The following is a 25,235-nucleotide window of genomic DNA, read 5'->3' as shown; positions in this document are numbered from 1 at the left end:
TGCTACTCGAAGCACTGAGTAATGTCACTCCAGGACATGATCCAATGATACCACGTGGTGCATGGGGATCCCCCCACCCAAGCATACCCTGAAGGTACCTGAGTACCGCACAGCACTGAGAAATGTTACTCCAGGACTTGGTCCCGTGACGCTGACCCCCCCCTTCTCTCCCCGCAGCCGAGCCAGAGCCGACTATCCTGTGTGTCTACGTGAGCCGAGAGGACTCCTCGCTGGCGGTGGCTTTCTCCCAGCCCGTGGTGGTGAGTACCTGTGAGCCGGGGTGGAGGGAGGCAGTGCTAACTCGGGGCTTACGAGTGTCTCCTCCGGCAGGTGACTCCAGGATCCTGCGACCTGCTGCTCTTTGCAGACGAGGCCCCCCTGACAGTGAATTGGCGCACACCTGACGGGAGAAACCGCCCCGGCCTCATGTGGGTATCCTCCCAGACACCTGGGTTCTCGCCCACTGGGGGAGGGGAATGGAGTCTAGTGGGTTAGAGTGGGAGGGTGATGGGGGCTGGGACCCAGGACTCCTGGGTTCTCTGGGAGGGGAGTGAGGTCTACTGGCTAGAACCTTTTTCCTTGACCACCTCCACCCCAGCTGTGCGACCTGCCCGCCTCGGCCCTCAACGAGCACTGGCCCCAGCACACCTTCCGGGTGCACTGGGCAGGCGGGCAGTCCCAGAAGGAGTGCGTCCTCTTCAAAGGTAACCAGACACCCCCCACAACACCCCGAAAATCCTCTCCCCACCCTCCTGACACTCTGCCTCTGCCCTCCAGGCCGCAGCGACGGCTGGTGCCGGGACTCCGTCACCGAGGAGCAGATGTTCAGGTAGGGGACCCTGCTCCCCACCTTCAGTCATCTGCCTCAGAGGCCCCACCCGCTGGAGGGAAGTCCTGCCTACTCCCCCAGAAGCTCCACTCCTTGCAGAATAGCCCCTTTCCCTAGTGTGCATGTTCTAGACAGGCCATGCCCCCCCCAGAATGGCCCCGCCTCCAGTCTGTCCAAGTAGCCCCGCCCCCCAGTGTGTTCCAGACAGGTTCCGCCCCTAAAGAGCAGCTCTGTCTCTTTCCATTGGAGACTAGCACCACCTCTCAGATAAAGCACACCTCCTGATTGTGTGTAGGCAGATAGGCTCCACCCCCTGGGGGTTGCCACCGCCCCCTTTAAGTGCATGTTTCACACTAGGCCCCATCCCTTGAGTATCTTTAATAAAACACCACCCCCCCCCCACGGTGTATAGTCAGAGCTAGCTCTGCCCCCCCCATTTGAGTGCAGCGCAGCCCTCCCCTGCAGGATGGGCCCTGGCCCCACCCATCCCAAGTGCTGGCCAGCCCCCTAATATCCCACCTCCCACCCAGGTGCGAGCTCTCCGTGGAGAAGTCAACTGTGCTGCAGTCAGAACTGGAGTCCTGTAAGGAGCTGCAGGCCCTGGAGCCGGAGAACAAGTGTAGGTACCTCCCGGACGCCTGGGTTCTCTCCCGGCTCTGAGAGGAGAGCAGGGTCTGGTGGTTAAAGCGCGGGGGGCTGGGTGCCAGGACTCCTGGGTTCTCTCTGTCTCTGCAGGGTGTCTCCTCACCATCATCCTCCTCATGCGGGCCCTGGACCCGCTGGTGTACGAACGCGAGACCCTCAGCTACTTCGACACCCTGAAGGTGAGGGGCGGGGGGGAGGGAAAGGGGGATCTTTGGGGGAGCGGGGCTCAGAGCTGCACTTCCCAGCCCCCCTCCATCTCTCTGCCCCCCCCAGGCCGCTGACCCCATGCGCTCGGCCTATCTGGACGACCTGCGCAGCAGATTCCTGGTGGAGAACAGCATCCTGCGGATGGAGTACGCCGAGGCCAGGGTGGTGGACCTGTCCGGCCGGGTACGGGCCGGAGGCGGGGCCAGGAGAACAAAGCACAGGGGCAAGAGGGCTAGTGGGCGGAGCTGAGAACAGGGAGAGGCAGGGGGTGGAACTAGAGGATTGATGGAGGGGGGAGCACCAATGAGTGAGGCCAAATGGGAAGTGGGCGGTACTAGAGGGGGCAGAGGGTGTGGCAATGCAAGAGGGGAGGCAGGAGGTGAAGCTAGGGGAGGAGTAGGAGCAGGGGACAGGGGTGGAGCTAAGAGAACAGGGTGGGGCCAGAAAGGCAGGGGGCGGAGCCAGGAGGCTGAATGTGTAGGAGGGGACAGCAGGGATGGAGCTGATGAAAAGTGGGTGGAGCCAGATAAGGTGGAGGAATAGAGGGTGGGGCCAAGTAGGTGGGCGGGGCTGAGGAGCAAAGACCTCCTCCCTCCAGCTCTCTCTGCCCCCCAGGGCCTGACCGTCCTCTGCCACCTGGAGCAGCTGCCGCTCGTCACCCACCTGAACCTGGCGGGGAACCGGCTGCGCGGCCTCCCTCCTGCCCTGGCCATGCTGCGCTGCCTCGAGGTGAGAGACCCCGGAGAGAGGAGGGACCCGGGCGCCCAACTTCCTCCCCCTGTCTAACCACTAGCCCCACCCCCGGGGCAGGGAGGGACCCAGACCCCCCGCCCTGCTCTCACCGCTAGGCCCCCCCACTGCCCAGGAGCAGGTGGGGGGACCCAGGTGTCCTGGCGGGGGGGGGGCCGTGTCACCGATTCTCTCTGTCCCCAGGTGCTGGAGCTGGATGGGAACCAGATCGAGACCCTGGAGGGGCTGGCCCCCCTCCCCCGCCTGGAGGAGCTCTCAGCCTGCAGCAACCGTATCCTCCAGCTCCCCTGCATGGGGCAGGGAGCCCCCACGGGCAGCAGGGGAAGGGCAGTGGGGGAGGGGATAAAGTAGAGGGGGTGGAGGAGGGACAGAGGAGGACTGGGATGGGGGGAGCTCTGGGGGGTTGGGCCCCTCTAGCCATTGCACCCTCCTTGACTCTGCTGCTCCTTGCCCACCCCAGGCATCCAGCGACCTTCCAACCTGCGACCTTTGGCCTCCTTCCCCAAGCTCTGCCTCCTGGCCCTGCGGGGGAACCCCCTGGGTGACCTCCCCGATGCCCAATCACAGCTGGCTGCGCTGCTGCCCCGCGTGGAGATCGTCCTCACCTGATTGGCCGGGAAAGGCTGGCCCCGCCCCCTTCCCTCCCCCGCCCGCCAATAATTTATTGGACCTGGGAAATAAAAGGTTAAAAACGTCCTGGTGTGAACTGAGTCAGTGGGTGCCCCTCACTCCTGACCCGCAGCCCCCCCGTCCATTGCCCCCCGCAGCTCTGCCGGTGCCCCTCCCGACCCACAGACCCTGCTGGTCTGGCCCTACCCCTCCCCACGCCCTGCTGGTGCCCCTCACTCTCGACCCACAGCCCCTGTCCATCGCCCCCCGCAGTTCTGCTGGTGCCCCTCCCGACCGGCAGCCCCCCCGTTCCGTGTCCTCCAGCTCTGCCAATATCCCTCCCGACCCACAGCCCCTGCTAGTCCAGCCCAGCCACTCCTAATCCCTGCCAGTGCCCCTCACTCCTGAACCACAGGCCCCCCAGCTCTGCTGGTGCCCCTCCTGACCCACAGCTCCCCCCCCCCGTTCCCTGTCCCCCAGCTCTGCCGCTACCCCTCCTCACCCGCAGCCCTGCTAGTCCAGCCCTGCCCCCCTGCCCTGCCGGTGCCCCTCACCCTGACCTGCAGCCCCCACTAGCCCAGCCCCCGGCTGCTGGCTCACTCCCTGGGCAGAAGGAATTTGCTCTGACATCACCCCTCTCTGGGGTGGGGCCCCAGCTGTTACACCAAATTCCTCACACTCAGTGCTCCGTTGGGCTGCTGCACCCCAGCGGAAGCCGCGACATCCGCCGCTCGCCCGTGGTTGCTTCATGGTCTTTGTGGGAACGGTGACACCCCGACACACAACTGGAGCCACCGCAGGGGTTACAACATCCCGGGCGTTTCTTGGCACATCAGATCTTGTGTGATGTGGGGCAGCACCTAGCCAGCCCTACCTGGGGCTCCTCCCCCTCCGCTCCCCGGCCTCACTGGTGCAAAGAACCCCAGGCTGGGAGCCAGGTTCAGTTGGGAGACACTTCACACCCTCCTCCCAAATTCCTGACTGGGCAGGGGGGGAGCCCAGGCCTGGGCTTGCCGGGGCTGTGTGTGGGGAGTGAGGGGCACAGGCAGGGCTGGTGGGAGAGGCCCTGTGTCCCATTCTCTGCCCCCCCTGAGCCAGCCAGGCCCCCACCCTGGGGCTGGTTCTGAGCCATCCTCCCCACAGGGGGAGAATCCCTGGGCTCCGTGGGGCAGGTTGGGCTGGTTTTGTCTGTTTCAGCATTGGCTTGACTAGGGCCCGAAATCCCCTGTCCCTGGCACAATGAACATCTCGGGGGGGAGGAGCAGGCTGAGGGGTTCTGGGAGGAGGAGATGCCCCACTGCCCCCCCCCCAAGCCCATCAATCTGCCCCCAGCTGAGACAACCCCCAGCCTCACTCTCTTCCCACGGCCTGTCCCGATGCAGCCCCATCAGCTCCTGGGGTTAGCCTGGGTTCTGTCCTTGCTCTGGGAGGGGAGGGATGTCCAGTGGTTAGAGCAGGGAGCCTGGCAACCCGGACTCCTGGGTTCTCTCCCAGCTCTGTCCTGGCAATGTGGAGAATGGTTGCTGGAGGCTGTTCAGTGGCATGGCAGGTTGGGGGGAGCAGGAGACGTTGCTTCAGGGAGGTGGTTACAGGGAAGCTGAGGGCGGTGGTGGGCCCCAGTCAGCAGGGGACTGGGGGACTCCCACAGCACAGGCCCTGCGGAGCAGAGGGCCAGGGGCAGGGGATGGAGCTGCTGAGAGACAGCGAGGGAGTGGGGTGGATGGAGAGAGAGGGGCGTATGGGGCTAGATTAGCTGGGGTGTCTGTGGGGAGATAGATGGAGTGGATGGGGACAGATCGGTTGAGGGGTGTGTAAGGGGACAGGGAGGTGGGGCTGGGGAGGGGGTGTCTGGGGAGGGGTGCAGGGATGGATGAGGTGTCTGGGGAGGGGTCTGAGGATGGGAAGGGGGTGGGGTGGGGGGTTGGACAGGGCTGGGGGGGCTGGGGAGGGGGTGTCTCTGGGGAGGGGTGCAGGGATGGATGGAGTGCAGGGTGGGGATGGGGTGTCTGGGGAGGGGTCTGAGGATGGGAAGGGGTGCGGGGTGGGGTGGGGGGATGGACAGGGAGGGGGGGCTGTGAGGATGGATAGGGCGGGGGGGGGGTTGTTGCCAGGCCCTGCCTGAGGAAGTGCCTGGGGGCAGCTGAGGTCACCCAGCTCCTCTCCCCCCCCCCCTCGCGTCACGGGTGACTCGCGGGTCCCTGGGTGCGGACCCCTTTCTGACCCCCGCAGGCCCCGCCCCCCGGCTCCTCCCCCCGCCCCCTGCGTTCCCAGCTCCGGAGCGCAGCGCCTGGCCCCAGAGCAGAGCGCAGCGCAGCGAGCGAGCGAGCGCCCGGCCAGTGAGTGCGAGCTCCGGGGCTGCGGGGAGGGGGGCTGAGAAGTTTGGGGGGCTGGGGAAGAGGTGCTGGGAGGAGTTTAGGGGGCAGAGGGGCTGGGGAAGAGGTGGTGGAGATTGTGGGGCTGGGGAAGAGGTGCTGAGGATTTGGGGGCTGAGAAGTTTGGGTGGCTGGGGAAGAGGTGTTGGGAGGAGTTTAGGGGGCTGAGGGAAGAGAGGCTGGGGATTTGGGGGGCTTGGGGAAGAACTGGTGGAAATTTGGGGGCTGGGGAAGAGGTGCTGGGAGTTTGGGTCCTGGGGATTTGAGGTGCTGGGGAAAGAGTTACTGGGAAGTTTGGGGTGCTGAGAGACGAGGTGCTGGGGATTTTCGGGGGCTGGGAAGCTTGGGGTGTGGGGAAGAGGTGCTGGGATATTGAGGGCTGGGGATTTCGGGATGCTGGGAATTTTGGGGTGCTGGGTGAAGAGGTGCTGGGAGTTTGGGTGGCTGGGGAAGAGATGCTGGGGATTTGGGGTACTGGGAAGTTTGGAGTGTGGGGGAAGAGGGGCTGGGGATTTTGGGGGGCTTAGAGAAGAGGTGCTGGGGATTTGGGGGTGCTGGGGATTTGGGGTGCTGGGGGAAGAGGTGCTGGAGATTTGGGGTACTGGGAAGTTTGGGGTGTGGGGAAGAGGTACTGGGATATTGGGGGGCTGGGGATGAGGTGCTGGGAGTTTGGGGGCTGGGAAGTTTGGGGGGCTGGAGGAAGAGGTGCTGGGATACTGAGGGGCTGGGGACGATGTGCTGGGATGTTTGGGGGCTGCAGAAGGAATGGGGTGGAGTTTGGGAGTTGGGATGCTTGGGGGCTGCGGGAGCTGGGTGCTTTGGGGTGGTGGGGGTGTGGGGTGCTTAGCCTGGGGGCGGGTTGGGCCCTGGCAGACTGTCCCGGGTCCCCTCCCCAGAGCCCTGGTCCTCAGTCATTGCAGGGAGGAGAGGGATGTGCGGTGCTTAGAGCAGTGGCGCTCAAACTTTCGTACTGGTAACCAAGCCTCTGAACACTTCTTTTATATTTACCACCATTCCACATGCTGGAGGCACAGTGACCATGGGGTTCGGGGTGGAGGTTGGCAGCTCGTGATCCCCCCTGTAATAACCTCCCAACCCCCTGAGGGATCCTGACCCCCAGTTTGACAATGCCTGCATTAGAGGGACTTTGAGCAGCGAGGTGGCTGGGTGTCAGGACTCCTGGGTTCTGTCTCCGGCTCTGGGAGGGGAGGGGGACTAGTGGCTAGATGGGGGGGCAGAACTCCTGGGTTCTCTCCCCAGCTGGAGGAGGGAAGGGGGAGCTAATGATTAGAGGGCGGGGGGGGGGTGGGGGGGGGTTAGGACTCCTGGGTTCCAGAGGCATCATATTCCTCGATTTCCTGTTAAATCTGTGAGCAGGTGGAGCGCAGTGGGGTTCCTGGGGCAGAGGGTAATCCCTACTGACCCCTCTGCCCTGACCCCACCCTGTGCTCCCATTGGCTTCCCTGGGCCCCAGCCACGCCCCCGTGTCACAGCCGCCCCCCCACCACCACCACCACCAGTGTCCAATCCAGGTACTGCAGCCTGGCCAGCTCTGGGCTCACCTCACACCCCCCAAAATCCCAACGTCACCTCCCCGGCTGTCTGTCCATCCCCATGCACGTTCCCTTCCTGACTCAGGCTGGACATCTGACGCAGAGCCAGGGTGAAGCATCTCTGACCTAGTTCCTCACAGTCTCGAGGCCGATTTCCCCATCACTTGGTTCCTGTGGCCCGCTTGGCAGGCAGCCCTCCCCCAACATATGTCAGGAAGTGATGTGCCCAGTACTGAAATGCAGCTGCCTCTGGGGTGGGGCACAGCGGGGAAACAGTCACATATAACAGCACCGGGGAACTGTGTTCTCTGCTTGTCTCTCTCCCACCACAGGCAGGATGCCGGAGCCCGATACTCGGATGGATGTGGGGAGGTGGGCGAGTGCCAGCTACCGGGTCCGCCAGCCCGGCCCCCGTGATCCCCCGCCTGCAAGGAGGAAGCGATCCTTCTTCAGCAAATTCTGCAGATGCTGCAAATGCTGCACAGGGACCAGAGACGACACAGACTGGGGGCCGGCACCGGGGGAGGTGCCGGGGTCCCGGCCGGCCCAGCCAGTCATCCGGGGTGAGGGGGGTTCCCCAGGGGCAGGAGGGGACCCCTATGCTGGTGAACCAGCACTGGACTTGATCTGGGCACCACTGTGGGGTCCCCTGGGTGGGTGTTGGGGGCAGCAGGGAGTGGAGGAGACTGACTGGCGCCCTGTCCCACAGAGGGGATGCTGGTGGTGAGTGGCATGGACCTGATGGGGCAGCGCTTGGGGGCGAATCGCCAAGCCCACCACACGGACGAGTTCGAGTACGACGAGCTGATTGTGCGCCGGGGGCAGCCCTTTGACATCCGCCTGCAGCTGCGGCAGCCCTACGACCCCGAGCTGCACCGGGTCTGCCTGGAGCTGCTCATCGGTGAGAGCCGGGCCCCTGGGGCTCCCCCACGGCGCCCCCTGCTGTCCCTGCCCCCAACAGCGCCACCTGCCCCTGCCATGCCCCCTGCTGTCCCTGCCCCCCACGGCGCCACCTACCTCCACTGTGCCCCCTTCTGTCCCTGTGCCCTGTTGCTCCCCAGCACCACCTGCTGCCCTGAGCTACACCAGGTCTGCCTGGAGGTGCTCATCGGTAAGAGCCAGGCCCCTGGGGTTCCCCCACAGCACCCCCTGCTGTCCCTGCCCCCCACGTCGCCACCTACCTCCACTGTGCCCCCTTCCGTCCCTGTGCCCTGCTGCTCCCCAGCACCCCCTGCTGCCCCGAGCTGCACCAGGCCTGCCTGGAGCTGCTCATTGGTGAGTGCCAGGCCCCTGGAGCTCCTCCGGGGCTCCCCCTGCTGCCCCTGCCCCCCACAGCGCCCCCTGCCCTCACCGCACCCCCTGCTGTCCCTGTGCCCTGCTGCTCCCCAGCGCCCCCTGCTGCCCCGAGCTCCACTGGGTCTGCCTGGAGCTGCTTGTCAGTGAGAGCCGGGTCCCTGGGGCTCCCACGCAGCACCCCCTGCTGTCCCTGCCCCCCACATCGCTCCCTGCTATCCCTGTCCCCCGTTGCTCCCCCTATGACCCTGAGCTAAACCGGGTCTGCCTGGAGCTGCTCATCAGTGAGAGCCAGGCCCCTGGCGCTCCCCCACGGTGCCCCCTGCCCCTGTCGCAGCCCCTGCTGTCCCTGCCCCGTGCTACTCCCCAGTGCCCTGTGCTGTCCCCACTCCCCGCTGCTCCCCCTATGACCCCAAGCTGCACCGAGTCTTCCTGGAGCTGCTCATCGGTGAGAGCCAGGCCCCTGGGGCTCCCCCACGGCGCCCCCTGCTGTCCCCCCCGCTGCTCCCCCACGGCGCCCCCTGCTGTCCCCCCTGCTGTCCCCCCCGCTGCTCTCCAGCACCCCCTGCTGTCTCCACCCACCATTGCTCCCCCATGACTCCAAGCTGCAACAGGTCTGCCTGGAGCTGCTCATCAGTGAAAGAAGGGGCCCCTGTGGCTCCCCTGCTGCTCCTCACTTCCACCCTGCTGCTCCCCAGGACCCCCTACTGCCCCAGGTCTGCCTGGAGCTGCTCATCGGTGAGAGCTGATCCCTGAGGCCCCTGCTATGCCCCACTGCCCCTCAGCACTCCTGTTACCTCCCTGCTTCCCTCTTCCTGCTCCCACTGCCCCTCGCTGCTCCCTGGCACCCTCTGCTTCCCCCTGCTGCCCCACAGTGCCACCTGGCTGCTTCCTGGCACCCCCAGTGCCCCTTGCTGCCCCCCAGCAGCCTCCACAGCCCTGCAACTCCCCCTGCTGCTCCTCCCTTCCACCTCACAGTGCCCCCTGCCTCCCTGTGGTTCCCCCCAGTGCCCCACGGTGCCCCCCACTGACCTATGGCATCACGTGCTGGAGGGCAGGACCCCCACTACTGGACCTCCGGCCCCGCTCCCCACAGCACCCCCTGCTGAATCCTGCATGCAGTTCTGGTCGCCCCATCTCAAAAAGGGTCTATTGGAATTGGAAAAGGTTCAGAACAGGGCAATAAAAATGATTAGGGGTCTGGAGCGGCTTCTGTATGAGGAGAGATTAATAAGACTGGGACTTTTGAGCTTGGAAAAGAGACGGCTAAGGAGGGATATGATAGAGGTCAATAAAATCGTGACTGGGGTGGAGAAAGTAGATAAGGACGTGTTATTTGCTCCTCATAACACAAGAACTAGGGGTCACCCAATGAAGTTAATAGGCAGCTGGTTTAAAACAAACAAAGGGAAGCATTTTTTCACACAGCGCACAGTCAACCTGGGGAACTCCTCGCCAGAGGATGTTGTGAAGGCCATGACCATAACAGGGTTTAAAAAAGAACTAGATAAGTTTGTGGAGGATGGGTCCATCAATGGCTATTAGCCAGGATGGGCTGGGATGGTGGCCCTGGCCTCTGTTTGCCAGAAGCTGGGAATGGGCGACAGGGGATGGATCATTTGATGATTCCCTGTTCTGTTCGTTCCCTCTGGAGCACCTGGCATTGGCCACTGTTGGAAGACAGGACACTGGGCTAGATGGACCTTTGGTCTGACCCAGTCTGGACATTCATACGAGAGGCCGAGGCTGATCGGGGGGGAGGAATTCTGCCTCTCCACGGGGCTGGCTCCGAGGCGCGGCCTGTTCCCTTGGTCGCCAGCCCAACCAGCTCTGTAATTACCCCCATTCCCAGGTCCCACCCCCTGGGGCCACAAACCCACCCCATCATTAGCCACCGCCTGCTCCGGCAGCTCCCCAGATGTGGTGACCACATTCCCACACCCCTCCTTGCTTGGCCAGACCCTGAGGCCACGTAGCACCACTGGGCGGGGAGCTCACAACACCCGATTCTCCCCCTGTCCCATCTGAGGGCACTGCTGGAGGGAAGCTTGCAGCCCTGGAGACCCCACTGTCCCAGTTTGGGGGCACTGCTGGGGGGAAGTTCGCAGCCCTAGAAACCGCTTCCCTCCCCCTAGCTTGAGGCACTGCTGGGGGAAAGCTCACAGCCCTGGAGACCCCACTCCCCCAGCCGGCGGGCACTGCTGTGGGGAAGCTCGCAGTGCAGCAGTCCCATGCTGGCTGAGAGCGAGGCTGTGGGAGGCAGCAGGGTGTGGAAGGGAAGCGGGGCAACCGCACCCCACTGGGCCCCACCCCGGCTCCCCCACACTCGGGTCAAACAGGTTTGGGAGGGGCCCCTCCTGCCCAGACTTGCTGCTGGAGCTGAGATCACAGGGCTGGGACAGCAGGACATGCTGGGTCTGTGAGCTTCCCCCCAGCAGTGCCCCCAGCCAGGGATGTGCCAGGCCTGTGAGCTTTCCCCCAGCAGTGCCCCTGGCTAGGGACACACTGGGGCTGCGAGCTTCCTCCATCAGTGCTTCTCCAGTCCTATGCTATGTGAGATCAGATATATCTGGGTGTCTGGGCCCAGGGATGGGGGTACATGGGGATGACTGGTCCATCCCTAGAGAAAGGGGGAGGGGTAGATGGACAGAGTGTGGGGGGATGGGTGGTAGTTTCTCCTAGAAGGGGCGGGCCAGAGGGGGGGAAGGGTTGGTGGGGGTCTGTCTGTCTTGTTGGGGGATGGGGTGTGAAGGCATAGAGAGGGGCTGGGCAGGGTGGGGCAAGGGGCTGGCCGGAGGGGGGCTGGGCCAGGGAGCTGGATGGAGGGCTTTGGGAGTGGGGTGTCAGGGAATAGAGGGGGATTGGGCAAGGTGAGGTGAGGGGCTGGCTAGAAGGGGGCTGGGCCAGGGAGCTGGCTGGAGGGCTTTGGGAGTGGGGTGTCAGGGAATAGAGGGGGGCTGGGCAGGGTGGAGCGAGGGGCTGGCTGGAGGGGGGCTGGGCCAGGGAGCTGGCTGGAGGGCCTTGGGAGTGGGGTGTCAGGGAATAGAGGGGGGCTGGGCCAGGGAGCTGGCTGGAGGGCTTTGGGAGTGGGGTGTCAGGGAATAGAGGGGGGCTGGGCAGGGGGCTGACCACAGGACCGGGGGGGTACTCCGCAAAGGGTTTCACTCCCTGTCTCCCCCCCACAGGCCCCACACCCCAGGTGTCCAAGGCCACACACATCCTGGTGCCGGTGGGGGCCCCGCTGCCCGGACTGGGCTGGGCAGCCGAGGTGACGGACTCCACCGATGACAGCCTGTCCCTGCGGGTCAGCACCGCCCCCACCGCTGTCATCGGCAAGTACCGCTTCAGCGTCAAAACGCGGAGCCCGGCTGGCGAGTACCAGATGCCCTTCGACCCCAGCAATGAGATCTACATCCTCTTCAACCCCTGGTGCCGCGGTGAGTCGGGGGCACTGCCGGGGAGAAGCTCACAGCCCATGGGGGTCAGGCTCACAGGGCATGGGAGCACTGCCGGGGGGAAGCTCACAGCCCATGGGGGTCAGGCTCACAGGGTGTGGGAGCACTGCCGGGGGGGAGCTCACAGCCCATGGGGGTCAGGCTCACAGGGCATGGGGGCACTGTCAGGGAGAAGCTCACAGCCCATGGGGGTCAGGCTCACAGGGCATGGGGTGTGGGGGCACTGCTGGGGGAAGCTCACAGCCCATGGGGGTCAGGCTCACAGGGCGTGGGATGTGCGGGCACTGCCGGGAGGAAGCTCACAGCCCATGGGGGTCAGGTTCACAGGGCATGGGGGCACTGCTGGAGGAAAGCTCACAGCCCATGGGGGTCAGGCTTATGGGGCGTGGGGGCACTGCAGGAGGGAAGCTTGCAGCTGCTGGGGGTCAGGCTTGCAGGAAGTGGGGGCACTGCCCGGGGGAAGCTCACAACACCTGGGGGAGCCATTATACCTGGAGCAGAAGGATTTAGGGGTGGAGTTATGGGGAAGAGTGGGACTGTGGGGCTGATGGACCCCTCCTCCCCAGAGGACGTGGTGTACCTAGCACAGGAGAGCAGGGCGGGGAGGATGCAGTGTACCTGATGTGGGCGGGTTAGAGGGTGAGGCTTGGGCCAGTGGGCAGGGTGGTGGGAATGGCCGAGGGGCGGGACTGAGGCAGTGGGCAGTGCTGATGGGCGGGGCTGTGAGGCAGGGGGCAGGGCTGAGGGAGGGGCCGATGGGTAGTGGGCGGGGCTGAGGGCGGGGCTGTGGTGCAGTGGGCGGGGCTGATGGGCAGGGCTGTGAGGCAGGGGGCAGAGCCGAGGGAGGGGCAGAGGGGTAGTGGGCAGGGCTGAGGGCGGGGCTGTGAGGCAGGGGGCAGAGCCGAGGGAGGGGCAGAGGGGTAGTGGGCAGGGCTGAGGGCGGGGCTGTGAGGCAGGGGGCAGGGCTGAGGGAGGGGCCGATGGGTAGTGGGCAAGGGTGGGGCTGTGAGGCAGTGGGCGAGGCTGAGGGGTAGTGGGCGGGGCTGAGGGCGGGGCTGTGGTGCAGTGGGCGGGGCTGATGGGCAGGGCAGTGAGGCAGGGGGCAGAGCCGAGGGAGGGGCAGAGGGGTAGTGGGCAGGGCTGAGGGCGGGGCTGTGAGGCAGGGGGCAGGGCTGAGGGAGGGGCCGATGGGTAGTGGGCAAGGGTGGGGCTGTGAGGCAGTGGGCGAGGCTGAGGGGTAGTGGGCGGGGCTGAGGGCGGGGCTGTGGTGCAGTGGGCGGGGCTGATGGGCAGGGCAGTGAGGCAGGGGGCAGAGCCGAGGGAGGGGCAGAGGGGTAGTGGGCGGGGCTGAGGGCGGGGCTGTGAGGCAGGGGGCAGAGCCGAGGGAGGGGCGGAGGGGTAGTGGGCAGGGCTGAGGGCGGGGCTGTGGTGCAGTGGGCGGGGCTGATGGGCAGGGCAGTGAGGCAGGGGGCAGAGCCGAGGGAGGGGCGGAGGGGTAGTGGGCAGGGCTGAGGGCGGGGCTGTGGTGCAGTGGGCAGGGCAGTGAGGCAGGGGGCAGAGCCGAGGGAGGGGCAGAGGGGTAGTGGGCGGGGCTGAGGGCGGGGCTGTGAGGCATGGGGCAGAGCCGAGGGAGGGGCAGAGGGGTAGTGGGCGGGGCTGAGGGCGGGGCTGTGGTGCAGTGGGCGGGGCTGATGGGCAGGGCAGTGAGGCAGGGGGCAGAGCCGAGGGAGGGGCAGAGGGGTAGTGGGCGGGGCTGAGGGCGGGGCTGTGAGGCAGGGGGCAGAGCCGAGGGAGGGGCGGAGGGGTAGTGGGCAGGGCTGAGGGCGGGGCTGTGGTGCAGTGGGCGGGGCTGATGGGCAGGGCAGTGAGGCAGGGGGCAGAGCCGAGGGAGGGGCAGAGGGGTAGTGGGCGGGGCTGAGGGCGGGGCTGTGGTGCAGTGGGCGGGGCTGATGGGCTCTCCCCCCGCCCCCCAGAGGATGCTGTGTACCTGCCGCACGACGACTGGCTGGAGGAATACGTGCTCAACGAGAGCGGGCGCATCTACTATGGCACCGAGAGCCAGATCGGGGAGCGCACCTGGAACTATGGGCAGGTGGGACGGGGGGGGCAGAGATGGGGGAGGGAGGAGTCCCAGGGCAGGAGGGGGAGGGGCATCCTAAGGAAGGGGTCCTGGGGCAGGAGGGGGATGGGAGAGGGGGTACCCCAGGGGAGGGGTCCTGGGCAGGAGGGGGAGGGGGTATCCTAGGGGGCCATTCAGCACTGACCCCTGTCTCTTCCCCCCTAGTTTGACCGGGGGATGCTGGACGCCTGCCTGTACATCCTGGACCGGCGTGGGATGCCCCACTCGGGGCGCGGGGACCCCATCAGCGTCTCCCGCGTCGTCTCCGCCATGGTGAGTGGGGGAGGGGCCCGCAGGCAGGGAGGCACCTCCCCCCCCATCCCATCCCCCATCCCATCCTGGCCTCCACCTTCGACAACTGTCTGTCCTTTCAGTCCCCCCCCCGTCCTTTCTCCCCCCACTCACCACTTTCTCCCCTCCCCTGGTGTGGGGCAGGTGAACTCCCTGGACGACAACGGGGTGCTGGTGGGGAACTGGACAGGCGACTACTCGCGGGGCACCAACCCCTCGGCCTGGGTGGGCAGCGTGGACATCCTGCGGCAGTACCACCGCACTGGCTACCCCGTCCTCTACGGCCAGTGCTGGGTCTTCGCCGGCGTCGTCACCAGTGGTAAATGGGGCACGCCTCTTCTGGGGGAGGGGGCACTGCCTCCCACTGGCCACTAGGGGACACCACTGGGGGGGAGTGCCAGGCCCAGCTGGCCGCCAGGGGCACTGCTGGGGGAAACGCGCTGCCAACTGGCCACTGGGGGGCACTGCTGTGGGGGCGTGCCAGACCCGGCCGGCCACTTGGGGGGGACATGCCACCTCTGGCCGGCTGTCGGGGGACCCCTCTGGCGGGGATGTGCTGCCTCCAACTAGCCGCTGGGGGACACTGCTGGGGGGGGACATGCTACCCCCGACTGGCCACTGGGGGGCACTGCTGTGGGGGGACGTGCACTGCTCCCTACTGGCCACTGGGGGACACCACTGGGGGAGGCTCTGGTCTGACTGGTCTCTGGGGGGCCGAGGGAATGACCAAAGGGTGGGGAAGAGGGAAGGAAAGAATGGAGAGAGAAGCAGTGGAGGGACGCAGGGAGAGGAAGACTAGAGGGACTGAAAAGCAAGGAGAGGGGACGGAAGTGGGGCTCGCAGGACGGAGGGACTGGAGGACTGGAAAGAGAGGAGGGAGGCGGGGGAAGGAGAGAAGGAATGAAAGAACAGAGGGAAGGGAAGAGGGAGCAAGATGGGGGGACGGAGGATGAAGGAGGGGAGGGAGGAATGGGGGGAATGAAGTGATGGAAGGGGAAGGAGGAGGGAGGGAGGGAACGAATGAAGAGGCCAGACAGAGATCACGCGTGGGGGATCCTGCAGGGAGGGGGGGGGGCATGTCCCCCCATGGCAGCTCCTGACACCCCCCCCCTTGCTCTGCCCCCTCCCCAGTCCTGCGGTGCTTTGGGATCGCCACCCGCACAGTCACCAACTACAACTCGGCCCACGACACGGACGTCAGCCTCACCATGGACATCTACTTCGACGAGAACATGAAACCGCTGGAACGGCTCAACGCCGACTCCGTCTGGTGAGGGGGTGGCCACCGGAGGGCGCTGGGGGCAGCTCCCAGCTACTCCAGCAGGAGCTCTGAGGCAACTGGTGACCCCCCCCTCTGTCCCCCAGGAATTTCCATGTATGGAACGACTGCTGGATGACCCGGCCCGACCTGCCCTCGGGGTACGATGGGTGGCAAGTGGTCGATGCCACCCCCCAAGAGACCAGCAGTGGTGAGTGGGGGGCAGAGGAAGAGGGGGGAGGGGAGAAGAGGGGGAGGCTGGGGGATAGGTTTGAAGGCAGAGCCAGGGGATGAGATGAGGGGGTCTTGGTCAGAGGGGGTCCCCTGCTGCTGTAGCGTGAGAAGCCCCCTCCCCCAGCGCACACTTCTCCTCTGTTGGTGGGTGGGATCCAGTGTCGGGAAGTTCCCCAGGACAACGGGAACGTGGCTTTTGGGCCCCAAGCCCCATGGGGGCTGTTGGGTCTGACTGTGTGTGTCTCTCATCCCCACCACCCCTTCCCCCCATCCTGGCCATACCTTCCCCCTTTAACCGCTCCCCCCAGGTATCTTCTGCTGTGGACCCTGCTCGGTGGAGGCCATTAAGAACGGGCTGGTGTACCTGAAGTACGACGCACCCTTCATCTTTGCTGAGGTATTGGGGGGGAAGTCTGCTCCCCCTGAAGATGAAAATCAGTATTTGGGGGAGGGCTGTGAAGAGGTGGGGTCTCGGTCTGTCCGTGGGACACTGTGTTGGGGTGGGGTCTCCCTGTGGGGGCTGTGAAGGTGCGGGGTCTCCATGAGGGCAGGGTCTCCCTGTGAGGGCTGTGAAGGGACGGGGTCTCCCTGTGGGGGCTATGAAGGGATGGGGTCTCCATGGGGCCAGGGACACTCCGTGGGGGCTTTGAAGGGGTGGGGTCTCCGTGGGGGCGGGGACACTCTGTGGGGGCTGTGAAGGAGCAGAGTCTCCCTGTGGGGACTGTGAAGGGGTGGGGTCATTGTGGGGGCAGGGCACTCCATGGGGGCTGTGAAGGAGTGGGGTCACGTGGGGGCAGGGACACTCCATGGGGGCTGTGAAGGGGCGGGGTCTCCCTGTGGGGCTGTGAAGGGGCGGGGTCTCTGTGGGGTGCTGACCCAATCCCCGCCCCCCCAGGTGAACAGCGACAAGGTGTACTGGCAGCGCCAGGCCGACGGCACCTACAAAATCGTCTACGTGGAGGAAAAGGCCATTGGGCACCTGATCAGCACCAAGGCCGTGGGCTCGCACGAGCGTCACGACGTCACCGATATCTACAAGCACCCCGAGGGTACGCGCCAGGCATGGGGGAGTGGACAGTGCCAGGGGGGCCGGGCCTCTCACCCATGCCGCCCGCCTGACCAGCCCCCCACAATCGCACCGCCTTAAGCACTTGCGTGTGCACACTCGATCGTGCACGCTTGCTCATGTCACTTCGGCTGCATTTGCACACTGGCTCTGGCACGTGTCACATGCCCTCTTCTGCCTGGGCATGCTCACTCTTGTGCCCTCTTCTGAACGTGCATACTGTTGCACACTTCACATTCCCTCTTCTGCATGTGCATGCTCACTCTTGCACCCTTAGTCACGCACTTGCTCTCTGTTGCACTTGCACTTTGGGAAGCACCTGTCGTCATGCACGCTCAGTTATTGGGCTCCTGCCTGCGCGCTCCTCCATTCCCATCTGTGCCCTCGATTTGGAAAGCACATTCACTCGTGCACAGCCTTGTGCAAGTGCAGCACTGACTCCTGCAGGTCTCTCATGCACCTTTGGACTCTCTTACGTACATACCCACTCACTGGGCACATGAATTCTTGCACTTGCGCACACTCACTAGCTCTCTTGCCCTTCTCTCTCGCCGCCCTGTTTGCGCAGTCAGGTGTCAGTGTTTGCACGCTCGTGTGCATGTCTTCTGCACTACAGTGGCGTGCTTGCACACTGTTTTGGTTTGCACGCTTGTTCCTGTGCCCTCCCCCATCCATGTTTGCATGCTCACGTCTCCCTGTGTGCTGGTGATCACTCGATCGCTGGACCCCCGCCAGCAGCCGGCTGATTTCTTGCTGCGCACCAGCAGCAGCGAGAGGGTTCAGTCCGGGAAGCTGCCCCGTGTGGAGCTGTGACATGCCTCTAACACAGAGGCTGGGCTTTCAGCAGTGCAGGAGGATTTTAAACACTCCCAAACTCTTGACACATCCCTACGACCCACCCCACCCTGTTGTGCCGGTTCACTGCGTGTTTGTTCTGGGGCTTGGCTTAGCTCTGCTTTGGAGAGTGGATTCCAGGGGCCGGGCCGGGCTGGCCCCTCCTCGGTGCACGCTGAGCTCTGGAATGAGCGTGGCTGGCTTTGGACACCTTTCCTCGCTGCTTGTGCCAAACGCTGGGCTGGTGTCGGGTATGTGGGCCGTGGCCCAGCGGGCGGGAGCGGAATTCATGGGAAAACAGCCCCAGAGAGCCCCTGTACCTGCCGAGTGTTCATATCCCAGGCTGACACTACCCTGACACCGGCTAGCTGTGCACACGCACGCTGGCACACACAATCATGTTTGCATGCTTGCTTTTCCACGTGCATGCTCACCTCTGCACCCCCACGTTTCCACGTGCGCTTTTTTGCCTGCCCACTCCCTCTTGTGCACTCACACATTTGTTTGCACGCTCACTTTTCTTTGCACTCATGTTCATGTGTTGTCACTTTTGCACACTTCTGTGCATGTACACAGCTGTATGCACGCTCCGTTTTCTGCACTTGAACGCTCTCATTCGTGCACACTGACACATGTTGGAAAGACCTTTTTGTGCATTTCCACACTGTCGCATGCACATGCCTGCACACTCGCTTTGCCATGTTTGCACACTTAAAAATCCTGTTTGCACGGTCATTTTCTGCATTGCCACACTCATCCTTGCACACCCACATCTGCAGGCTTTTGTTTCTGAATGTACACACTTACTCATTTCTGTTTGCACACTCACTTTGTACATCCTGGTGTTTGCACCCACGAGCATGGTCAGGCACTGCTGTTTGGCGCACAAGTGCCCACCCTTGCACAAGGACCCTGGTCCCTGCGGGGCAGGCCCAGCTGGGATCCCCTCCCGCCCTCGCTGACCCCTTGTGCCCCCCCAGGCTCGGAAGCGGAGCGGCAGGCGGTGGAGACAGCGGCACGGCACGGCACCAAGGCGCACATCTACAAGAACAAGGAGTGGGCCGAGGACGTGTCGCTGAGCGTGGAGACCTCAGAGGCCATCATGGGCCAGGACGTGAGCGTCCAGGTGGCCCTGAGCAACCGGGGGAGCAGCAGCCGCAGCGTGTCCCTCAGCCTGCACCTGGCCCCCATGTTCTACACGGGCGTGACGGGGAGCACCTTCAAACAGGAGAGCCGGCAGGTGGAGATCCCGCCAGGAGGAGGTGAGCCCTGGTTCCCAGCCCCCTGAACCCTGGCAGCCCTGAGCCCCTGGCCCCCAGCTCCTCCCCCCAACCCTGATCCCCCTGCAGCCCTGAGCCCCCAGCTCCTCCCCCAAACCCCGACCCCCTGCAGCCCTGAGCGTCCAGCTCTTCCCCCCAACCCCGACCCCCTGCAGCCCTGAGCCTCTGGCCCCCAGCTCCTCCCCCCAACCCCGATCCCCCTGCAGCCCTGAGCCTCTGGCCCCCAGCTCCTCTCCCCAACCCTGATCCCCTGCAGCCCTGAGCCCCTGGCCCCCAGCTCCTCCCCCCAACCCTGATCCTCCTGCAGCCCTGAGCCCCCAGCTCCTCCCCCAAACCCCGACCCCCTGCAGCCCTGAGCGTCCAGCTCCTCCCCCCAACCCCGACCCCCTGCAGCCCTGAGCCTCTAGCTTCTCCCCCCAACCCCGATCCCCCTGCAGCCCTGAGCCTCTGGCCCCCAGCTCCTCCCCCCAACCCCGATCCCCCTGCAGCCCTGAGCCCCTAGCTTCTCCCCCCAACCCTGATCCCCCTGCAGCCCTGAGCCTCTGGCCCCCAGCTCCTCCCCCCAACCCCGATCCCCCTGCAGCCCTGAGCCTCTGGCCCCCAGCTCCTCTCCCCAACCCCGACCCCCTGCAGCCCTGAGCCCCTGGCCCCCAGCTCCTCCCCCCAACCCCGACCCCCTGCAGCCCTGAGCCCCCGGCCCCTCCCCCCAACCCCGACCCCCTGCAGCCCTGAGCCCCCGGCCCCTCCCCCCAACCCCGACCCCCTGCAGCCCTAAGCCTCTAGCTCCTCCCCCCAACCCCGATCCCCCTGCAGCCCTGAGCCTCTGGCCCCCAGCTCCTCCCCCCAACCCCGATCCCCCTGCAGCCCTGAGCCCCCAGCTCCTCTCCCCAACCCTGATCCCCCTGCAGCCCTGAGCCCCTGGCCCCCAGCTCCTCCCCCCAACCCCCTGCAGCCCTGAGCCCCCAGCTCCTCCCCCAAACCCGACCCCCTGCAGCCCTGAGCCCCCAGCTCCTCCCCCCAACCCCGATCCCCCTGCAGCCCTGAGCCCCCAGCTCCTCCCCCCAACCCCGATCCCCCTGCAGCCCTGAGCCCCCGGCCCCCAGCTCTTTCCCCCAACCCCGATCCCCTGCAGCCCTGAGCCCCCAGCTCCTCCCCCCAACCCCGATCCCCCTGCAGCCCTGAGCTCCCAGCTCTTCCCCCCAACCCCGATCCCCCTGCAGCCCTGAGCCTCCGGCCCCAAGGTCCTCCCCCCCAACCCCGACCCCCTGCAGCCCTGAGCCCCTGGCCCCCAGCTCCTCCCCCCAACCCCGATCCCCCTGCAGCCCTGAGCCCCCAGCTCCTCCCCCCAACCCCGATCCCCCTGCAGCCCTGAGCCCCCAGCTCCTCCCCCCAACCCCGATCCCCCTGCAGCCCTGAGCCCCCGGCCCCCAGCTCTTTCCCCCAACCCCGATCCCCTGCAGCCCTGAGCCCCCAGCTCCTCCCCCCAACCCCGATCCCCCTGCAGCCCTGAGCTCCCAGCTCTTCCCCCCAACCCCGATCCCCCTGCAGCCCTGAGCCTCCGGCCCCAAGGTCCTCCCCCCCAACCCCGACCCCCTGCAGCCCTGAGCCCCTGGCCCCCAGCTCCTCCCCCCAACCCCGATCCCCCTGCAGCCCTGAGCTCCCAGCTCTTCCCCCCAACCCCGATCCCCCTGCAGCCCTGAGCCTCCGGCCCCAAGGTCCTCCCCCCCAACCCCAACCCCCTGCAGCCCTGAGATCCCAGCTCCTCCCCCCAACCCCGATCCCCCTGCAGTCCTGAACCTCCGGCCCCCAGCTCCTCTCCCCAACTCCTCCCCCCTGCAGCCCTGAGCCCCCAGCTCCTCTCCCCAACTCCTCCCCCCTGCAGCCCTGAGTCCCCAGTCCTCCCCCCAAACCCGATCCCCCTGCAGCCCTGAGCCCCCGGCCCCCAGCTCCTCTCCCCAACCCCGATCCCCCTGCAGCCCTGAGCCCCCAGTCCTCCCCCCAACCCCGATCCCCCTGCAGCCCTGAGATTCCAGCTCCTCCCCCCAACCCCGATCCCCCTGCAGCCCTGTGCCTCCGGCCCCCAGCTCCTCTCCCCAACCCCGACCCCCTGCAGCCCTGAGCCCCCAGCCCCTCCCCCCAACCCTGACCCCCTGCAGCCCTGAGCCCCCAGTTCCTCCCCCCTAGCCCTGACCCCCTGCAGCCCTGAACCCCAGGCCCCAAGCTCCTCCCTCCTAGCCCCGTGTGACATTGTGGTTCTGGCGGGACCCAACTGAGAGTGCCAATTTGGGACCAATTGCTCGAACAGGGCAGTCACAGCCCAAGGCTGGAGTTTTTCCACCTCTAAGGCAAACCAAACCAGCCAGACAAAAAGGACTTCAGTTTTACCCCACTGGCTAACCACAAGTCACACAAGCAATTTCCTTAGACACTCCAGTCTCCCAGTGTCACCACCAGTGCCACTCGTCCTGGGGATGAATGGTTATGAAAACCAACACCCCAGTAAAAGAAAAAGGTTCTCTCGATCCCAAAGGACCAAGCCCCAGACCCAGGTCAATATACACATCAGATCTTACCCACAAATCACGCTGTTTCCAGTCCTTTAGAATCTAAATCTAAAGGTTTATTCATAAAAGGAAAAAGATAGAGATGAGAGCTAGAATTGGTTAAATGGAATCAATTCCATACCGTGATGGCAAAGTTCTTAGTTCAGGCTTGTAGCAGTGAGGGAGTAAACTGCAGGTTCAAATCAAGTCTCTGGAGAACATCCCCCGCTGGGATGGGTCATTCAGTCCTTTGTGCAGAGCTTCTGTTCGTAGCAAAGTCCCTCCAGAGGTAAGAAGCAGGACTGAAGACAAAATGGAGATGAGGCCTCTGCCTTATATAGGCTTTTCCAGGTGTAAGAACACTCCTTTGTTCCTGCTGTGGAAAGTTACAGCAAAATGGAGTTTGCAGTCACATGGGCCAGTTTCTGCACACCCTGCTGAGTCACAGGGCATAACTGCCTTCTCTCGATGGGACAATTGTGTAGGTGATGGTCCTTAATGGGCCATCAAGCAGGCTAAACAGAGCTGACACCAACTTGTCTGGGATCTTTCCCAGTAACACAACACAAGTTTGCAATACAGACAGCATAGAGCCAGTATTCATAACTTCAACTATCAAAATGCTACAGACATACAGACAGCATAATCATAACCAGTAATCCGTAACCTGGTCTTAGACACCTTATATGACCCCCTTTACCTAGGATTTGGTGCCGCTACAGGACCTTGGTTGCAACCCATGTTCTATATGGTCCCAGTTTATATCAATAACGTCACACCCCGACCCCCTGCAGCCCTGAACCCCAGGCCCCAAGCTCCTCCCCCTAACCCCGACCCCCTGCAGCCCTGAGCCCCCGGCCCCCAGTTCCTCACCCCAACCCCGACCCCCTGCAGCCCTGAGCTCCCGGCCTCATGCTTCCCCCCCCAACCCCGATCCCCCTGCTGCCCTGAGCCCCTGGCCCCAAGCTTTCCCTCCGAACCCCGACTCCCTGCAGACCTGAGCCCCTGGCCCCCAGCCCACACCCCTGAAAAACTATCCCCCTGCAACCCTGAGCCCCCTGGTCTCTGAACTCTGACCCCCCAGCCCCCAGTCTATCCCCCTGAATCCCAATCCCACATCCCCCAGCTTTTGAACCCACAAAACCCCCACCAACCTCAGAGCCTGACCTTCCAGCCCACAGTCCATCCCCCGACCTCCTGCAACCCTGATCCCCTGGGCCCCAATCCATTCCCCAATGCCAGATCCCAAACCCCCGAACCTTAATCCACACCCCTAAATCTCCCTGAACCCCAATCTCCTGAGCCCCCCAGTTCCCAAACCCTTATCTCCTGATCACTAACCCACAAATCACCCTGTCCCCTAAGCCTCAGTCCACACCCCCCACATGCCTGTGAGCCCTGATCTCATCTCCTGCACAGCCACCTCACCTAGCCCCCCAAGTCACCCTGAACCGCCAGCTTCTGAACTCCCCGATACCCAGCCCCTTTGTGACCTTGGATGCCCCAGTCCTTGGGCAGGTGCCCCCCACCCCCGCCAGGCTCTCTGACCCCCTCCTTGCCCCCTGCAGCCCAGTCCGTCCGCATGGTGGTGTCCTACACCGAGTACCAGCCCCACCTCGTGGACCAGGCGGCCCTCATGCTCAGCATCTCGGGGAAGGTGGCTCAGACAGGGCAGGTACTCGCCAAGCAGCACAGCTTCCGCCTGCGCACGCCAGATCTGACGCTCACGGTAAGGGGCCCGAACGCCAAGGTTCTCTGACTGCGGGGGTGGGAGCTTGAACGCCTGGGTTCTCTGACTGCTGGGGGGGGAGCTCGGACACCTGGGTTCTCTGACTGCGGGGGTGGGAGCTCGGACGCCTGGGTTCTCTGACTGCGAGGCGCAGCCCGGATGCCTGGGTTCTCTGACTCCAGGGGGCTGCCCCAATGCCAGGGTTCTCTGACTGTGGGGGGCAGCCTGGACACCTGGGTTTTCTAACTGCGAGGGGCGGCCTGGACACCTGGGTTCTCTGACTATTGAGCGGGACACCGGGGTTCTCTGACTGTTGCGGTGAACCTGAGGTTCACGGTAAGGGGGCCCGGATGCCTGGGTTCTCTGACTGTGAGGGATGGCCCAGATGCCTGGGTTCTCTGCGGGGGGCAGCCTGGACGCCTGGGTTCTCTGACTGCTGGGGGGGGCCCAGACCCCAGGGTTCTCTGACTGCGGGGGATGGCCCAGATGCCTGGGTTCTCTCACTATGGGGGGACCTGATGCTCACAGTAAGGGAGCCTGGATGCCTGGGTTCTCTGACTGCGGGGGGGGGGGGGGGCGGCCTGGACGCCTGGGTTCTCTCACTGTGGGGGGACCTGATGCTCGCAGTAAGGGAGCCTGGACACCTGGGTTCTCTGACTGCGGGCTGCAGCCCAGATGCCTGGGTTCTCACACTATTGGGGAGGGGGGAACCTGAGGTTCACGGTAAAGGGGGGTCCTGACGCCTGGGTTCTCATTGCAAGTGCAGGTGGAAAGAGGCTACTCCGATACCTGGGATCACCGGAGGCGGGAGGCTGTAGGGGGGAGCATGAAGATGGCCCGGACACCTGGGTTCTCACCTCTCTCTCTCTCTCTCTCTCTCTCAGGTGCTGGGCCCAGCTGTGGTGGGGAAGGAGACGCAAGTGCAAGTCGTCTTCAAGAACCCACTGCCCCAGACGCTGACGGGTGCTGTCTTCCACATGGAGGGGTCGGGGGTGTCCAGCCCCAAGGCCACGAACATAGGGTGAGTGATCCTCCCTCTCCCCTCTGCTTCCACTCCTCTCTCAAAGCCAGGGATGGAACCCAGGAGTCCTGGCTTCCAGCTCCCCCCCCTCCTCACGCCAACCACTAGACCCCACTATCCTCCCTGAGCTGGGGAAAGAACCCAGAAGTTCTGGCTTCCATCATCCCCCGTTCTAACCACTAGACCTCATTCTCCTCCCAGAGCTAGGGATGGAACCCAGGAGTCCTGGCTCCCAGCACCCCTCTGCTCTAACCACTAGAAACCCCATCTTCCCTGAGCCAGGGATGGACCCCAGGAGTCCTGGCACCCAGCCCCCTTCCCCCTGCTCTAACCACTAGACACCTTCCACTCCTAGGACTGGTGTGGTACCCAGGCGTCCTGACCCATTCTCCTCTCCCCACAGGACCATCGGCGGGCATCAGACAATCTCCTTCCGCCAGACCTTCGTGCCGCTCCGGGCCGGGCGGCGCCAGCTGGTGGCCAGCCTGGACAGCCCACAGCTCTCCCAGGTCCACGGGGTGGTGACTGTGGATGTGGCCCCGGCTGCAGGGGGCCAGCCGGCCCCTGCTCGCAGCTCCCCAGCCAGGGGCTCCCCAGCACGGGGCTCCCCCTCACGCCAGCCAAACCCCCGGAACTCCCCCGCCCGGCACCGAGAGCCAGGCCGCGCTGGCTGAGCCCCACAGGAGGCAAAGGGGTGCTCTGTGCCACAGGCAGGAGTGGGTGTCTGCCCACACCCCTGCCACCTCCAGCAGTGTTGAAATGCGGCTCCATCCATCCATCCATCCTCCCCCTTCACCCCTCCCTCCACTCGTCCCCCTCCATCCCCCCACACCTGCCCCCCTTTGTCTCCATCCATCCATCCCCTCACCCCCTCTCTGAAGTACCCCCAGCTGCCGTCCTCCCCAATGCTGCCCCATCGCCCCTGCTTTCCACCCCCCAACCGTCAGCCAGCGGGAACAGCTCTTCCCGGACCCCTGGGTTCCCCCTTAGCTGTTCCCCCCCAGCAGGCCCCCTGCTGCTCCCTACCCCCCACCCTGGGGGCTCGGGCACGGCAGCGGAGGTGGATCTGGACGAGGGGTTGATTTGGGGAGGTGGGGGGGAGATTCCCCAGCCCGGGAGCCCCCCTGCCATGGCTGGCCCTGAGCTG

The 25,235-nt window shown here is 64.9% G+C and overlaps 2 protein-coding genes across 8 annotated transcripts in view; both read left to right on the top strand.

Moving 5' to 3' along the window:
* RABGGTA (Rab geranylgeranyltransferase subunit alpha) overlaps window positions 1–3,125 on the top strand; it is a 12,757-nt gene extending 9,632 nt beyond the window's left edge. For all 6 annotated transcript variants that reach the window (XM_050918942.1, XM_050918941.1, XM_050918940.1 and 3 more), the window contains 10 exons: window positions 178–260; window positions 331–432; window positions 599–704; window positions 778–829; window positions 1,360–1,448; window positions 1,565–1,653; window positions 1,748–1,864; window positions 2,297–2,410; window positions 2,615–2,702; window positions 2,892–3,125. In XM_050918942.1, coding sequence (XP_050774899.1) covers window positions 178–260; window positions 331–432; window positions 599–704; window positions 778–829; window positions 1,360–1,448; window positions 1,565–1,653; window positions 1,748–1,864; window positions 2,297–2,410; window positions 2,615–2,702; window positions 2,892–3,040 — 989 coding nt within the window. In that variant the 3' untranslated portion in view covers window positions 3,041–3,125. The remainder of the gene's footprint in view (window positions 1–177; window positions 261–330; window positions 433–598; window positions 705–777; window positions 830–1,359; window positions 1,449–1,564; window positions 1,654–1,747; window positions 1,865–2,296; window positions 2,411–2,614; window positions 2,703–2,891) is intronic.
* On the top strand, window positions 3,037–25,235 carry TGM1 (transglutaminase 1). 2 transcript variants are annotated; one of them, XM_050918936.1, is made up of 15 exons: window positions 3,037–3,115; window positions 7,298–7,528; window positions 7,675–7,866; window positions 11,444–11,695; window positions 13,687–13,805; window positions 13,998–14,105; window positions 14,268–14,442; window positions 15,255–15,393; window positions 15,489–15,592; window positions 15,924–16,012; window positions 16,511–16,664; window positions 18,496–18,777; window positions 22,907–23,067; window positions 23,952–24,088; window positions 24,492–25,235. In XM_050918936.1, the coding sequence occupies exons 2-15, from the start codon at window positions 7,303–7,305 to the stop codon at window positions 24,760–24,762; spliced, it is 2,409 nt and encodes an 802-aa protein (XP_050774893.1). In that variant the 5' UTR covers window positions 3,037–3,115; window positions 7,298–7,302; the 3' UTR covers window positions 24,763–25,235. The 2 variants fall into 2 exon arrangements, with proteins under 2 accessions (XP_050774893.1, XP_050774894.1); XM_050918937.1 differs by lacking the exon at window positions 3,037–3,115 and adding an exon at window positions 5,359–5,376.

This window comes from Gopherus flavomarginatus, chromosome 11, assembly GCF_025201925.1.
Source record: "Gopherus flavomarginatus isolate rGopFla2 chromosome 11, rGopFla2.mat.asm, whole genome shotgun sequence".
Classification (NCBI taxonomy): Eukaryota; Metazoa; Chordata; order Testudines; family Testudinidae; genus Gopherus; species Gopherus flavomarginatus.
The sequence above is the reverse complement of the archived record's forward strand: the minus strand, read 5'-3'. Positions and strand labels throughout refer to the sequence as shown.

Coding starts and splice junctions, on each gene's coding strand:
- TGM1 (XM_050918936.1), top strand. CDS start 7,303: ATGCCGGAGCCCGATACTCGGATGGATGTGGGGAGGTGGGCGAGTGCC. Junction 13,806..13,997: donor GCACCTGGAACTATGGGCAG/GTGGGACGGGGG, acceptor CTTCCCCCCTAG/TTTGACCGGGGGATGCTGGA. Junction 16,665..18,495: donor TATCTACAAGCACCCCGAGG/GTACGCGCCAGG, acceptor GTGCCCCCCCAG/GCTCGGAAGCGGAGCGGCAG.